This window comes from Myxine glutinosa, chromosome 5, assembly GCF_964187855.1.
Source record: "Myxine glutinosa chromosome 5, kmMyxGlut1.1, whole genome shotgun sequence".
Lineage (NCBI taxonomy): Eukaryota > Metazoa > Chordata > Myxini > Myxiniformes > Myxinidae > Myxine > Myxine glutinosa.
In genome coordinates this window covers 177,001,528-177,015,480 of record NC_136265.1, presented here as the reverse complement: position 1 = coordinate 177,015,480, position 13,953 = coordinate 177,001,528, and the positions used below count along the sequence as shown (strand labels likewise).

At 45.4% G+C, this 13,953-nt stretch overlaps 1 protein-coding gene across 1 annotated transcript in view; it reads left to right on the top strand.

The window, feature by feature from the left end:
* The window catches only part of LOC137426677 (uncharacterized), a 63,936-nt gene that overhangs the window by 9,149 nt on the left and 40,834 nt on the right, over window positions 1-13,953 (top strand). Inside the window, exons 2-3 of the mRNA XM_078779145.1 lie at window positions 11,010-11,199; window positions 11,300-11,490. Of these exons, the coding sequence (XP_078635271.1) occupies window positions 11,010-11,199; window positions 11,300-11,490 (381 nt within the window). The remainder of the gene's footprint in view (window positions 1-11,009; window positions 11,200-11,299; window positions 11,491-13,953) is intronic.

The following is a 13,953-nucleotide window of genomic DNA, read 5'->3' as shown; positions in this document are numbered from 1 at the left end:
AGGAATGGTTGATCAGAGGAGTGATGGCAATGTACAAAAGAGCGCGCACAGCTGTAAGGACGAAGGACGGGAACAGTGGTGAGTTTGAGGTGAAGGTGGGAGTGCATCAGGGGTCGGTACTAAGTCCACTACTATTTGTAGCTGTGATGGAGGTGCTGGCTCAGAACGTAAAGGAGGGTTTACCGTGGGAGTTGTTGTATGCAGATGATCTGGTGTTGATTGCGGAAAGTATGGATGGACTGAAGGAAAAGATGAACACATGGAAGGAATGTATGCAGACAAAATAAAAGGTCTGAAGGTGAATATCGGAAAGACGAAGGTGATGGCAAGTGGGAAAGCATGTGGTGAGGTGGAAAGAAGGAAGTGGCCCCGTGCTGTGTGCAGGAAGGGTGTGGGAGTGAACTCCATTCAGTGTACAATGTGCACTGAGTGGGTTCATCAAAAATGTAGTGGTCTGAGAGGTTCATTAACCAGTGTGGCAGCTACATTCAAATGTAAGGTGTGCACAGAGGGAGCTGCAGATGGAGGAAATGTTGAGTTGGATCTTGGAGACGGCGTGAAGCTGGAAGGTGTGAAAACATTTTGCTACCTCGGAGACATGCTGAATGGAGAAGGTGGATCAGACTCGGCAACGGTTGCTCGAGTGAGATGTGCATGGAAGAAGTTTCGGGAATTGAGTGGCGTACTGATGATGAGGGGAGTGTCGTTGAAGCTGAAGGGAAAGGTGTATGCTGCATGTGTGAGAAGTGTTATGATTTATGGGAGCGAGACATGGGTAACGAACGTAGAGCAGCAACGAAGGTTGGAAAGGGTGGAAATGCGAATGGTTCGACGGATGTGCGAAGTATCGTTGAGAGAGGAAGACAAATGATGAATTGCGAAAGATGATGGGAATAGAGCCTGTGATTGATGCTGTGAAGAGGAACAGGTTGAGATGGTTTGGTCATGTGTTGAGGAAGGATGAAAGTGACTGGTTGAGAAGAGTGATGGAAATGAATGTAGAAGGAAGTAGAAGACGGGGAAGACCGAGAAAGACTTGGCTAAAGATGGTGGAAGAAGAAATGCGGGCAAGGGGGTTAACAAGGAGAGATGCAGAAAATAGGGCAAAATGGAGAAGATTGTCATGGGGACCGCAAGGCTAACCCCCGCTCTAGCAGGGAAAATGGCCTTTAAAATGCATGTTGTTGTTGTTGTATCTACAATACCCCATAATGTCCAAGAGGAATTTTTATTTTTTGATTTTTCACAAAGTAATTAAAAACTGGGACGGCACTCAGTGGAGAGCAAACCTCCGCCAGGCTGAACAGTTTATGTTTTGTATTCCACTGATAGGCCGGATCTGGAGTCTGACCTGAACCAAAATCTAATCAGCTTGTTCTTGTCACCTAACCAACTCGTCCGCCAAGTTTAGTCATAACTCATCCATAACGGTTTTTAATATCATGTTATATATCGCTTTTCGCCCGATCTCTCAATGGCACAGAATCACTTAAAAAATTAAATAATTCTCGTATCCAAATCAATATTCAGATCTTCACCAAAATCGAATCGATTCTTCCTTGTCACACACTCAACTTGTCCACCAAGTTTCGTCCAAATCCGTCCATAATTTTTTGAGATATCCTGCTATATATCGTTTTTTGCCCCTATCACTCAATGGTGAAGAATCACTTTAAATTTTTCTGATCTGGATCGGGCTTCAGATCTTCACCAGAATCTAATCATTTCGTCCATGTCACATGCACTACCTTGAGGAGAACCTGCTTCAGAGTGCAAAAGACCTTAGACTGTGGCAAAGATTTACGTTCTAACAAGACATTGACCTCAATCATACAGCCAAAGCAACACTGGAATGGCTTCAGAACAAGAACATGAAAGTCCTTGAGTGACCCAGCCAAGGCCCAGACTTGAATCCCAGTGAGAATATGTGGAAAGACTTGAAGATTGCTGTTCACAGACGCTGTCCATCCAACATGACAGAGCTTGAGAAAATCTGCAAGGAAGAATGGGAGAAACTCCCCAAATCCAGATGTGTAAAGCTGATACAAACATACCAAAAAGACTTGAAGCTGTAATCGCTGTCAAAGGCGCTTCTACGAAGTATTGACTCAGGTGGTTGAATACTTATGTAAATTAGATATTTCCTTTTTTCATGTTCAATAGAATTTGTAAAAAATTCTAAAACAGGTACAGATACATACAAACTACACCACCCCCATGCCAAATAAATAAATAACATCTTCCAGTGTGGCATTGCCGGGGTGACCTCAGCAATACCGCCATGCAGCGCATAAAGACGGTGTCGGATCGCCCCCGGTATTGTCGATGTTGTTCGACAATGATGTTCCCCCGGACCGATATGTCGGATCGGTATTGGGAGGGAGAGGTGTACAATAATTGATTGATTAATTGTAAAATTAAAATAAATATATAATAATCGTAAAATAATTAAATTATGTATCAATTGGACAATATAACACCGAAACCACCACCGTTTCATCCCAATCTGTAACTTAAAAAAAAAAATTGTCATTAATCGAATAATTAAATAATTAACCGATAAATTGATTAATCAATGAATCAAAAATATCCTTCATAGCCACATCACTTGGTCACTGTCATGTCCAAATATGAGCTTCCTAGCTCAAAAGGTGCCTTCAGCCAACACATGCCCAAACCAACACATGCGCCAAACCAAACACATGCGCAAACCAACACATGCGGCAAACCAACACATGCGCCAAACCAACACATCCGCCAAACCAACACATCCGCCAAACCAACACATCCACCAAACCAACACATCCGCCAAACCAAGACATCCACTCAACGAATACATCCGCCAAACCAACACATTCACAAAACCAAAACATCCGCCAAACCAACACATCCGTCAAACCAACACATCCGCCAAACCAACACATTCACAAAACCAAAACATTCACCAAACCAACACATCTGTCAAACCAACACATCCGCCAAACCAACACATCCACCAAACCAAATTATCCACCAAACCAACAGATCCGCCAAACCAATACATCCGCCAAACCAACACATCTGCCAAACGAATACAGCCGCCATACCAACACATGTCCCAAACCAACACATCCACCAAACCAAATTATCCACCAAACCAACACATCCGCCAAACCAATGCATCCGCCAAAACAACAAATCTGCCAAACTAATACAGCCGCCAAACCAACACGTGTCCCAAACCAACACATATACCAAACCAACACTTCCGCCAAACCAAAACATCCGCCAAACCAAGAAATGCACCAACCCAACACATCCGCCAAACCAACACATCCGGCAAACCAACACATCCACCAAACCAACACATCAGCCAAACCAACACATGCACCAAACCAACAAATCCGCCAAACCAACACATCCGGCAAACCAACACATCCGCCAAACCAACACATCCGCCAAAACCAACACATCCGCCAAACCAACACATCCGCCAAACCAACACATCCGCCAAACCAACACATCCGCCAAACCAACACATGCGCCAAATCAACACATCCGCCAAACAAACGCAGGCGCCAAACAATCACATGCACCAAACAAACACGTGCGCCAAACAAACACGTGCGCCTAACCAACACGCCTGCCTAACCAACACGTGCGCCAAACCAACACGTGCGCCAAACCAACACATGCGCCAAACCAACACATGCACCAAACCAAAGCATGCGCCAAACCAATGCATGCGTTAAACCAACACAAACCCCAAACCAACACATGCACCAAACCAACAAATCCGCAAAACCAACATATCTGCCAAACCAACTTAAGCGCCAAACCAACACATGTGCCAAACCAACACATGCAACAAGCCAACACATGCACCAAACCAACAATTCCGCCAAACCAAAATATCCGCCAAACCAATACATCCGCCAAACCAACACATCAGCCATAATAACGCAAGCGCCAAACCAAAACATCCGCCAAACCAAAGCATGCGCCAAACTAACGCGTGCGCCAATCCAACACATCTGCCAAACCAACATATCGGCCAAACCAATACATCTGCCAAACCAACACATCAGCCAAACTAACGCATGCATCAAACCAACACATCCGCCAAACCAAAATATCCGCCAAACCAAAATATCCGCCAAACCAACACATCCGCCAAACCAACACATCCGCCAAACCAACACATCCGCCAACCCAACACATCCGCTAAACCCAACACATCCGCTAAACCAAACACATGCGCAAACCAACACATGCGCAAACCAACACATGCGCAAACCAACACATGCGCAAACCAACACATGCGCCAAACCAACACATGCACCAAACCAACACATCCGCCAAACCAATACATCCACCAAAACAACACATCTGCCAAACTAATACGATGTCCCAAATTAATTATTTTACGAAGTCCGCCAAACTAACACATGTCCCAAACCAACACATATACCAAACCAACACTTCCGCCAAACCAAAACATCCGCCAAACCAACACATGCGTCAAACCAACAATCCCGCCAAACAAAAGCATGCACCAAACCAATGCACGCGACAAACCAACACAAGCGCCAAACCAACGCATCCGCCAAACCAATGCATCCGCCAAACCAACACTTCCGCCAAACCAAAACATCCGCCAAACCAACACATGCGTCAAACCAACAATCCCGCCAAACAAAAGCATGCACCAAACCAATGCACGCGACAAACCAACACAAGCGCCAAACCAACGCATCCGCCAAACCAACGCATCCGCCAAACCAACGCATCCGCCAAACCAACGCATCCGCCAAACCAACACATCCCCCAAACCAAATTATCCACCAAACCAACACATTCGCCAAACCAAATACATCTGCCCAAAACAACACATCTGCCAAAGTAAGACAGCGGCCAAACCAACACATGTCCCAAACCAACACATCCACAAAACCAAATTATCCACCAAACCAACACATCCGCCAAAACAACACATCCGCCAAACAAACACAGGCGCGACGCGACCTCTTTGGTCACAGTCAACGTGTGGCCCTGAATGGATTGCTCTCATCTCCTCTTCCTGTTCAGGCTGGAGTTCCTTTCGGCAGTGTTCTGGGCCCTGTGCTTTTTCTGGTCTCCATTAATGATCTCTCCGACTCTTGACTAGGCTAAATTTCCAGAAATGCATCTAATACAAGTTATAGGGGCATTTCTGAGTAAAAGTTGGTAACAAGTGTTTTTAACCTATTTTGGGGGTGCTGATCATGAAAAAAATAGGATACCAAGCTGAATTTTTGGTATTTGATGCTCAAATCTGGAAAAAACTAAATGGCCGCCAAAATATTTAACTTTTAGCCGCTGAACTCAGAATCACACAGGAAGACATTTCAACAAGTACACTTTACGTGAAACAAGATGAATATTTCCGGGCAATCAAATTTGTATATACTATTTTAGCAGAAATCGATGTTTCGGCCATTTTCCAAGATGGCCGCCATCAAATCTTATATTGACGATATCTCCAGTTCTAGTGAACATAGAATCATTATTTTGATGTCTAGCCCCAGGTTATCGAGGTCAAGGAAGCATATGAGCGCACTATTATTAGTGTTGGACCAAAGCTATATACTGAAACAGGACACATTCAAGGTGGTTGCTCACAAAATAGCTCTAAATATCGGCTAACTGCAGCTAAAATGATATCTACAGACACTTACACATGGACCCTTGTGCCACACAGCTCATATAATAAACAACACGATTACAAGGCAATACAACTTTACTTTTGATCTTCATTGATTAATACGATTACATGCAGTGAACAATCACATATGAACGTTTAACTATATACAGGTAGCACAGTCATGACGTCTTTTACGATATGCAGGCTCGACGGTAAGTTGAATAATGTCGTTAACACATTACACATTGTCATTAAAGCAACCGTCCTGGTCAGTTTCTTGCCGACATACACATGCAGCTGTGCAGCCAAGTTTTGCTTTACGGCAGCTACAGCGCATGGTACGACACCGTGACCTGCAACTGCAAGAAACAAGTTCAAGACACGACTCAGGAATTGGATGGAGTGTCATCAGCACTGGTTGCAAATTGGTAGCGACCCTTTTCCATCCCAACTCCGTGACATTCGGCAGGTTCGGAAGTGGGCAGTGTGCCTCCTTCCATATCAGAGATTGGTAATGCACACGCTGGATGTGGAATTTGAGAGCATCGCTCGTGGGTGGCATCGCTTCTGGTTTGCAGGCCTTCTCAAACATGACCCGACGAACGCTATCTGTTGTCTCCAGATTGTTCATCCCGTAGATTTTGCAGACAAATATTTCTGTCGATTTTGACACTTCAGGGGTCAAATTCCCTACTCCCAAACCCACAAGAAGGTGGTGATACTCAAGGAAGACTTTCCATGCTGAACGTTTCGTGTGTCCACAGATGTGCGATGTCGTGTCCGATCCCGTAAGAGCGTGAAATGGCAGAAGTGATTGGACTGAATTTGATGGCAAGTTGTGATATAATGGACCTATGGGTATGTACTTTCTCTTCTGGGCAGTACCAGCCATCATCCATAGATTTCTGCAACTGACACGCGGAAAATGTGCCACCAACAACAGCATGACATCAGTGTCTCTCGCACATACAACTACAGTGTCCAGCCGACTATCTATGTGTCCAGCCGACTATCTATGTTTAAGGTGTCCATGACCTCTGGGACATGCAGCATTCGGTCTTTAGAAAGAACCATGCTGTCCCACTTCACGTCTGCGGATGGTCCTCTCTGCCACGCTGCCAGCTGAGTGGCATGGAAGGTTTCTTTTGCGTCCAATGTCTCATCCAGTATGTCGATATTGTCAGCAGTGTAGAACAGAAAGCGGTCAGGAACTAGATTAGGTGGTATGACGGCACCGGTGTTTGGATTCATAGACTTAATTGTGGACTTGGCTAAGGTTGTGTCCAACTGCAACACTTGATGGTAACTGAGGGTGTGTCCTGCCTTATGGAACATTTCCACCAACTCCTTAGATCGTGTAGTTTGGTGCAGGGTGCTGCCGAGCCCTATATGTTTCGGCGTCAGTTTACTGCCTCCGCTCACTCCATATACCATGTCCTGAGCACTGCTGAGGACTTGTTGTTCTAGTTTCGTATCATCTTCTTTGGCAACGCATGGTTCTATTTCAAGCTGACACGGACCACCATATAAGAGCTTGAGGAACATGTAGACAGTCTCTGGTACGCAACTTAGTGCGTTTCCGATGCTCACTTCAAATCCCACGTGGCCAGGCTTATCAAGCAAATCTCCTCGAAGTTTTAGGGCAACATGCACCAGCGACAGGAAGATGTCCTCTTCAGGCCCGAACCTAGGCATTGTTAGTTGTTCGTCTGCTTCATCCGTCAGTCCAGATACAGCATTGCCGGTATACTTAGATGGTACCAACAACGTTTCTCTCTGAGATGTCCCACCATCAGGTCGAACAAAGAGGATGGTATCACCTACTCGAGATTGCAGTTTTTCCCTGAATGTTGTCCGACGACTTACAAAGGACTTCGGAATAACTGTGTTAGCTTCCTCTGAAAGATTTACATACCGATCCCAGACGTCACTTAGCCTCAGCACATGACCCTTTTGGGCTGCATACATAAGTTCTGAAGAAAGCCATATCAAAGGTAAGTCTTGACTGGTGTGAAAATCTTCTTTGACTTTGGATGTACTTCTTTTGAACGAACTTAAGCAAGGAAGGTGATATTTACCTTCCGCTGCGATGAGGTCACTAACGCCTGCCAAACTGAAGCATAGCTTGTGATGTAATTTAGATGCCTCTAAAATATCTTTGCTGACATTGAATGTCATAACTGAACTTAATCGTTGTTTTGACGTACGATCCTGACAAAACATGCACAGCGTCCAGTCAACTGGCTTGACAGAGCTCCGACGTATGACACGACCTTGGGTAGACCCAACAACTGAGCTGCATGTTGGTACATTTTCTCGGTCCTGATGATGATCTTCCAGTCTTTCTAGGCGAAGAAGTTTATTTTTATCGGTGAATTGGACATAACAGTTTTTGTGCCATACGATTGAGGTGGTATTCGAACCCAACGCCAGATCCAGACGCTCAATTATATTGCGGTTTTTTGGGTCGCGTAATTTCTTTCTGGTTTCGTAAGCCTTAGCGAGTGTGGCTAGACCTTGATTGCTGGCAGATCGCAAATCCCCATCTGTTTGGCATAAAATGCATAAGGCGAAGTCAATCGATGATGGTCGTTTCAGAGTAGCAACAGGATCCATCTTGATTTAGTCTGAAAATAAAAGAAAGAGAGGTTGCATGTCACCGTCCCGGTAAATAAACCGTCCTTAACTAGACATGATAACAACCTTAACTAGAAAATACAGTTGACAGTGATCTGAAAGCAATGTAATGCCAATCAAGGTAAAACGGCAATAAAAGCCAATATGGTGTATGAAACATCTTCCATTGAAAGCCTGCAATTCAGCTTGGTATCCTATCTTTTCGTGGTCAGCACGCTCACATACAGCTAATAAGCATAGATACCAAGTGCTACTATGACATTCCTATTTTTAAAAGAAAATTAGAAATGTCAATATCGCGTATACTTTTTTTGACGGCCATTTTGTTTTTTGGCTGATTTAAGCCCTAAATATGTAATATTCAGCTTGGTATTATTTTTTATCGTGATCAGCACCCTCATATACAGCTAATAAGCATGGATACCAAGTATTACTACGACATTCCACTTTTCTGAAGAAAAAAAACAAATATCGCATAAACTTTTTTGGCGGCCATTTTGTTTTTTGCTGATTTAGGCCCTAAATATGCACATTTCAGCTTGGTATCCGTTTTTTTCGTGATCAGCACCCTCATATCCACCTAAAACGCCCGGATACCAACTTTTACTCAGAAATGCCTCTGCCAAAAAAAAATCAGAAATTTAGCCTAGTCTACTCTGGAAAATCCTCTATCCCTTTGCTGATGACTCTACTCTCTGCCATTCCATACCTCAACCCTCAGATCGGCAGTCTGCAGCCTCCTCAGTCTCTGCAGACCTGGACAAAATCTCAAACTGGTCAAACAAGTGGAGCATGTCTTTCAATCATGACAAATCTCACACTCTCACTTTGTCTCTCTGAAAAGACCGTCTGGACAACCCTCCCATATACTTTCTCAACAATCCTCTCCAAGAAGTCTTCACTCCTCACTCAACAATCCTCACTCAAGATTTTGGGTCTCACTATCTGCCATGATCTTTCCTGGGAAAAACACATTTCCAGCTGGCCTTCAAAGCCAGTCGCCGTCTGGGCATCCTCCGTGGTGCAAAGTCCTTTCTGGGCACTTCTGAGCTATTCACCACATACAACGCTTTCATCCGCAGCTCAATGGAATACTGTTCTCCCCTCTGTGCTGGTGCAAGAAAGAAACCGGAGTGAAAACTGAGTACTCCCTTTCAGTACGCGTCATTGCCCGGCCTTCGGTGCCCGGCGATGACGTCATGCAGTGCCTGGAGATGGAATAGGAAAGGAGCGGTGTACAATATGTTTTCCCTTTGACATGATGGGGTATAATGTGTCGATCAGTGACAAAAAAAATCTCAATTTAATCCATTTTAAATTCAGGCCTTAACAACAAAATGTGAAAAAAGTCAAAGGGTGTGAATACATTCTGAAGACACTCTATTTGATGTCGTAGGGTGATGCTACCTCTGTTTGGTTTTGATCAAATCTCAGATGGGGCCATTCCATGCAGTACTGACATCTTTACTGAGAATGTCCAGCCAGGCTTCGGGACAACTTGGACTAAACGTCTCCCAACAACACCACAAGTGGTGGCCGTTAAAGACGTCTGTTCCCCAATGGTGATGACAGCTCACCTTGGTTTTGTCCAAATCAATAACTTGGTTTTATGCTGAACATAAGAATGCAGCAACAGAATAGGATTATTATTACACTGCACTCGCGAAGCGAAAACAGGGTTAGGCATTCGGGTGCATCCGTACGTGTGGTGTCCGTACGTGTGTCTACATTTTTAAAATTCATTTTCTCAGCAACCGATGGTCCGATTGACACGACATTTTACCATAGGAGTGCCTCCGCCTATAGAATTTTTAAAGGCATAATTATGACGTCATAGGTCACGTGGTATGGACGCCATCTTAGAAAAACTTTACACCTCGATATAATTATTCCAAACCGCTCAATGGAAATAGTTGAAACAAGGCTCATTGTCAAGTACTCCCCATGAGGAATAAGATATGTTGTTGATGATGTAATTGATGCCTTCATTATGTCGTCATAATTCGACGTCAATTTGATTCAGACAGCTGCATGAAGAAGTAAATGTATTTTATTTGCCTGATGTAGGGCGTCCCTTCATATTAACTTTTCTAGAGCATTACTTGGTTCCTCCTAAGAACACAAGGGTAGTCCAGCATGTCCATGAGATTTTTTGAATGTCCCTTCTTTTGAATTGTTTGGCATTTTCTATAAGCTATGGAATGTCCCTTATTTTCTATACTTTGCCACATGGCACATACCCTTATATAAAGGGGCCTTTTCTATGCCCCTGGCGTTTTACCCAAGAATAAATACGATATCTGAACTCGTTTCTTTAACTCTCCCCCGGGTGATAAAGTGTCTCCGCAACCAGTCACAGGTCGCACCGTGCTGCAAGCACCGACTGGTCCTAATATCAAAACAATTTACTTAGCCTCACCAAATAGGGAAATATTCACCAACACTCGAACTTCTCATCCAAAAAAAACAATTATTATCGTACCGAATGAACATTAGGATTTTTTCTGCAGCCAATGTAATGGTGCATGGCAGGCCATCGGCCATCTTGTGAGAGCCAGATGTTATCATCCAGGGAAGCAAACCTACTCATCATTTTGCTTCGTTTAAATGAACATCCGAAAACCACTGATGATTCAGAGCAAGTCTGGTGTGCACCATTTATCTATTCATAAACTCCTTTACACACATGTTCTTCACACTCCTGCACCAGAAAAGACGAAGAAAACAGGCCTGAGCCTGTCGTTCGACCTCCACTCTCGGCTTTCTACCCGTGTCAGGCCTCAGGCCGAGAGCTTCGTGTGCTTGTCCAGCCCGAGAGGCAGTACCGAGCACGTTACCTGACGGAGGGCAGCCGGGGTCCAGTGCGTGACGCGTCACAAAATGGCTACCCCACAGTAGAGGTAATGTGCGCTTATTACTACCGACTCGCTCTACTGCAGCGTTGGGCGATTGGCACAGACCAGCTTCACCGTGTTCCCCCATCCCTTGTTGGGTTTTCAGCTCCTTGGACATGGGCGTCCTGTTCTGCTTGACGTGTTTGTTGGCAGTGACTGTGAACGTGTCCAGCCCCACCCGGCCTATCAGGCCTGTTGTGTGACGGGTCGTGGGGTGATATCCTGCAAGGAAAGCTCCGTTGAGGGGACAACGCTGCTCAACTTCCCATTGCTGCCGGAGCACTTAATGACAACAGTGTGAGTGAACATGCTGTTGGATAACAATTTGGTGTACATAAACCAAGTCATGTGCACTCATTGAATACTTGTAAAATGTAATAACACTGAGAAAAATACTCATTCTGTAACAACAGCAATACATGGTATAACCAACTCACCCAGCACAAGGACCCCGAGCCGACACAGGTATTCTTCTTCAATCGCACTGTTTTTGCCTCTTTTATATCAATTAGAACAAGCGTTACGCCTCGGTCCCCCGTCGTTGAAGTGATGTGAGTTGACAAAGTGGAAGACGCAAGGCGGCCATCTTGGTTTTTGACGTGGCGACCCAATTTTCAATAGGGTTCTCCCTTGTGGGTAGATACACCCACACACCAGATTAGAAGTTAGTAGTTCGTTTATTTTTCAAGATATTTCGCTCACAAGGTTCAGACATATAAATGGTGGTGGCCATCTTGGATTTTGACGTGGCGACCCAATTTTCAATATAGTCTAGTAGGAAGACTAGGTCCCCCTGCACCCCCCGGAGATATACTTCTAATCAGTGTTTCTAGATTGGAAACAATGTGTAGAAAATGACTAGCTATGGCCCCAAGCTGAAAAAATGTCCCACATACCATTTTTATGCAAATTACTGCTGCCATTATCAAAAAAAGACTAGGTCCCCCTGCACCCCCCCGGAGATATACTTCTAACCAGTGTTTCTAGATTGGAAAAAATGTGTAGAAAATGACTAGCTATGGCCCCAAGCTGAAACAATGTCCCACATACCATTTTTATGCAAATTACTGCTGCCATTATCAAAAAAACGATTTTTGACATATCTCAGCCAATATTGCAGATAATTGAAAAATGAAGGTGTCTAGACCCATGTTTTGAAGGGCATAGATCATGATAGAACTATTCATAACATGATTACATGTGTCTATGGTATACTAGTATGCTAATTAGTGCTTTATTTACAAAATAATCACAGTTTTACGAAATAATAGACTCATATTAAGGTCCGTCTACACAGACGTTAACACAAAGTTTTATTTTTCTAAATACCCTGTGAAATTCACCGAATGCCCTGTGAAACCTGGGATTCTTCTCCAGCTTTTTCAAGGGCCCGACTTTTCCCTTCCCTTTGAAGGCACTGGTGCAGTCTTCTCCGCTGAACACATAGTACCCCAGGAGAGTGGCACAGTAGTCCTCTCCCAGGGATTCTGCCAGCTCAGAGACGTTGACAAGTTGGCGATGCTTCCCTGACCCTGTATCCAGGTACACCGTCAGCTTGATGTTGTGGGCATGGTGGAGCAGGATCAGGAGGATGTCTGTGTCCGGTGTTCTGACTACAGCGTTCTTGTATCCGATGGTAGCAGCATGATGGAGGTACAGAACCACCCTGGTATCAGTCTCTTCCTGGTTGCTGTAGATCGTGGGGAGTTCACGTACCTCGACCTGAAACACAAAAAGGCACCGCATTTCAATCACCAGTCACTGCCAGTTTCAGTATATCTCCGGGGGGTGCAGGGGGACCTAGTCTTTTTTTGATAATGGCAGCAGTAATTTGCATAAAAATGGTATGTGGGACATTTTTTCAGCTTGGGGCCATAGCTAGTCATTTTCTACACATTTTTTCCAATCTATAAACACTGATTAGAAGTATATCTCCGGGGGGTGCAGGGGGACCTAGTCTTTTTTTGATAATGGCAGCAGTAATTTGCATAAAAATGGTATGTGGGACATTTTGTCAGCTTGGGGCCATAGCTAGTCATTTTCTACACATTTTTTCCAATCTAGAAACACTGATTAGAAGTATATCTCCGGGGGGTGCAGGGGGGACCTAGTCTTTTTTTGATAATGGCAGCAGTAATTTGCATAAAAATGGTATGTGGGACATTATTTCAGCTTGGGGCCATAGCTAGTCATTTTCTACACATTTTTTCCAATCTAGAGACACTGATTAGAAGTATATCTCCGGGGGGTGCAGGGGGACCTAGTCTTCCTACTAGACTAATAGCGTTCTTCCTTATGCCTAGACTAGCAGGGGTACCCGGCATTGCCGGCGGGGGAGGGGAGGGGAGGGAGAGGGGAGGGGAACGGGGGGGGAGGGGACGGGGGGGGGAGGGGAGAAGAGGGGGGGGGGGAGAGGGCGGAGAGAAGAGCGGGGCGGGAGGGGAGAAGAGGAGGCGGGAGGGAGAGAAGAGGGGCGTGGAGGGGAGAAGAGGGGGCGAGGAGGGGGAGGAAGAGGGGGGGAGGGGGAGAAGAGGGGGAGGGGAGAGAGGGGAGAGCGGAGGGGAGAAGAGGGGGGGGAGGGGAGAAGAGGGGGGGAGGGGAGAAGAGGGGGGAGAGGGAGAAGAGGGGGGGGAGGGGGAGAAGAGGGGGGGGAGAGGGGAGAAGAGGGGGGGTAGGGGAGAAGAGGGGGGGAGGTGGGGGAGGGGGAGGGAGGGGAGAAGAGGGGAGGGGGGAGGGGGGAAGAAGACGGGGGGGGGGAGG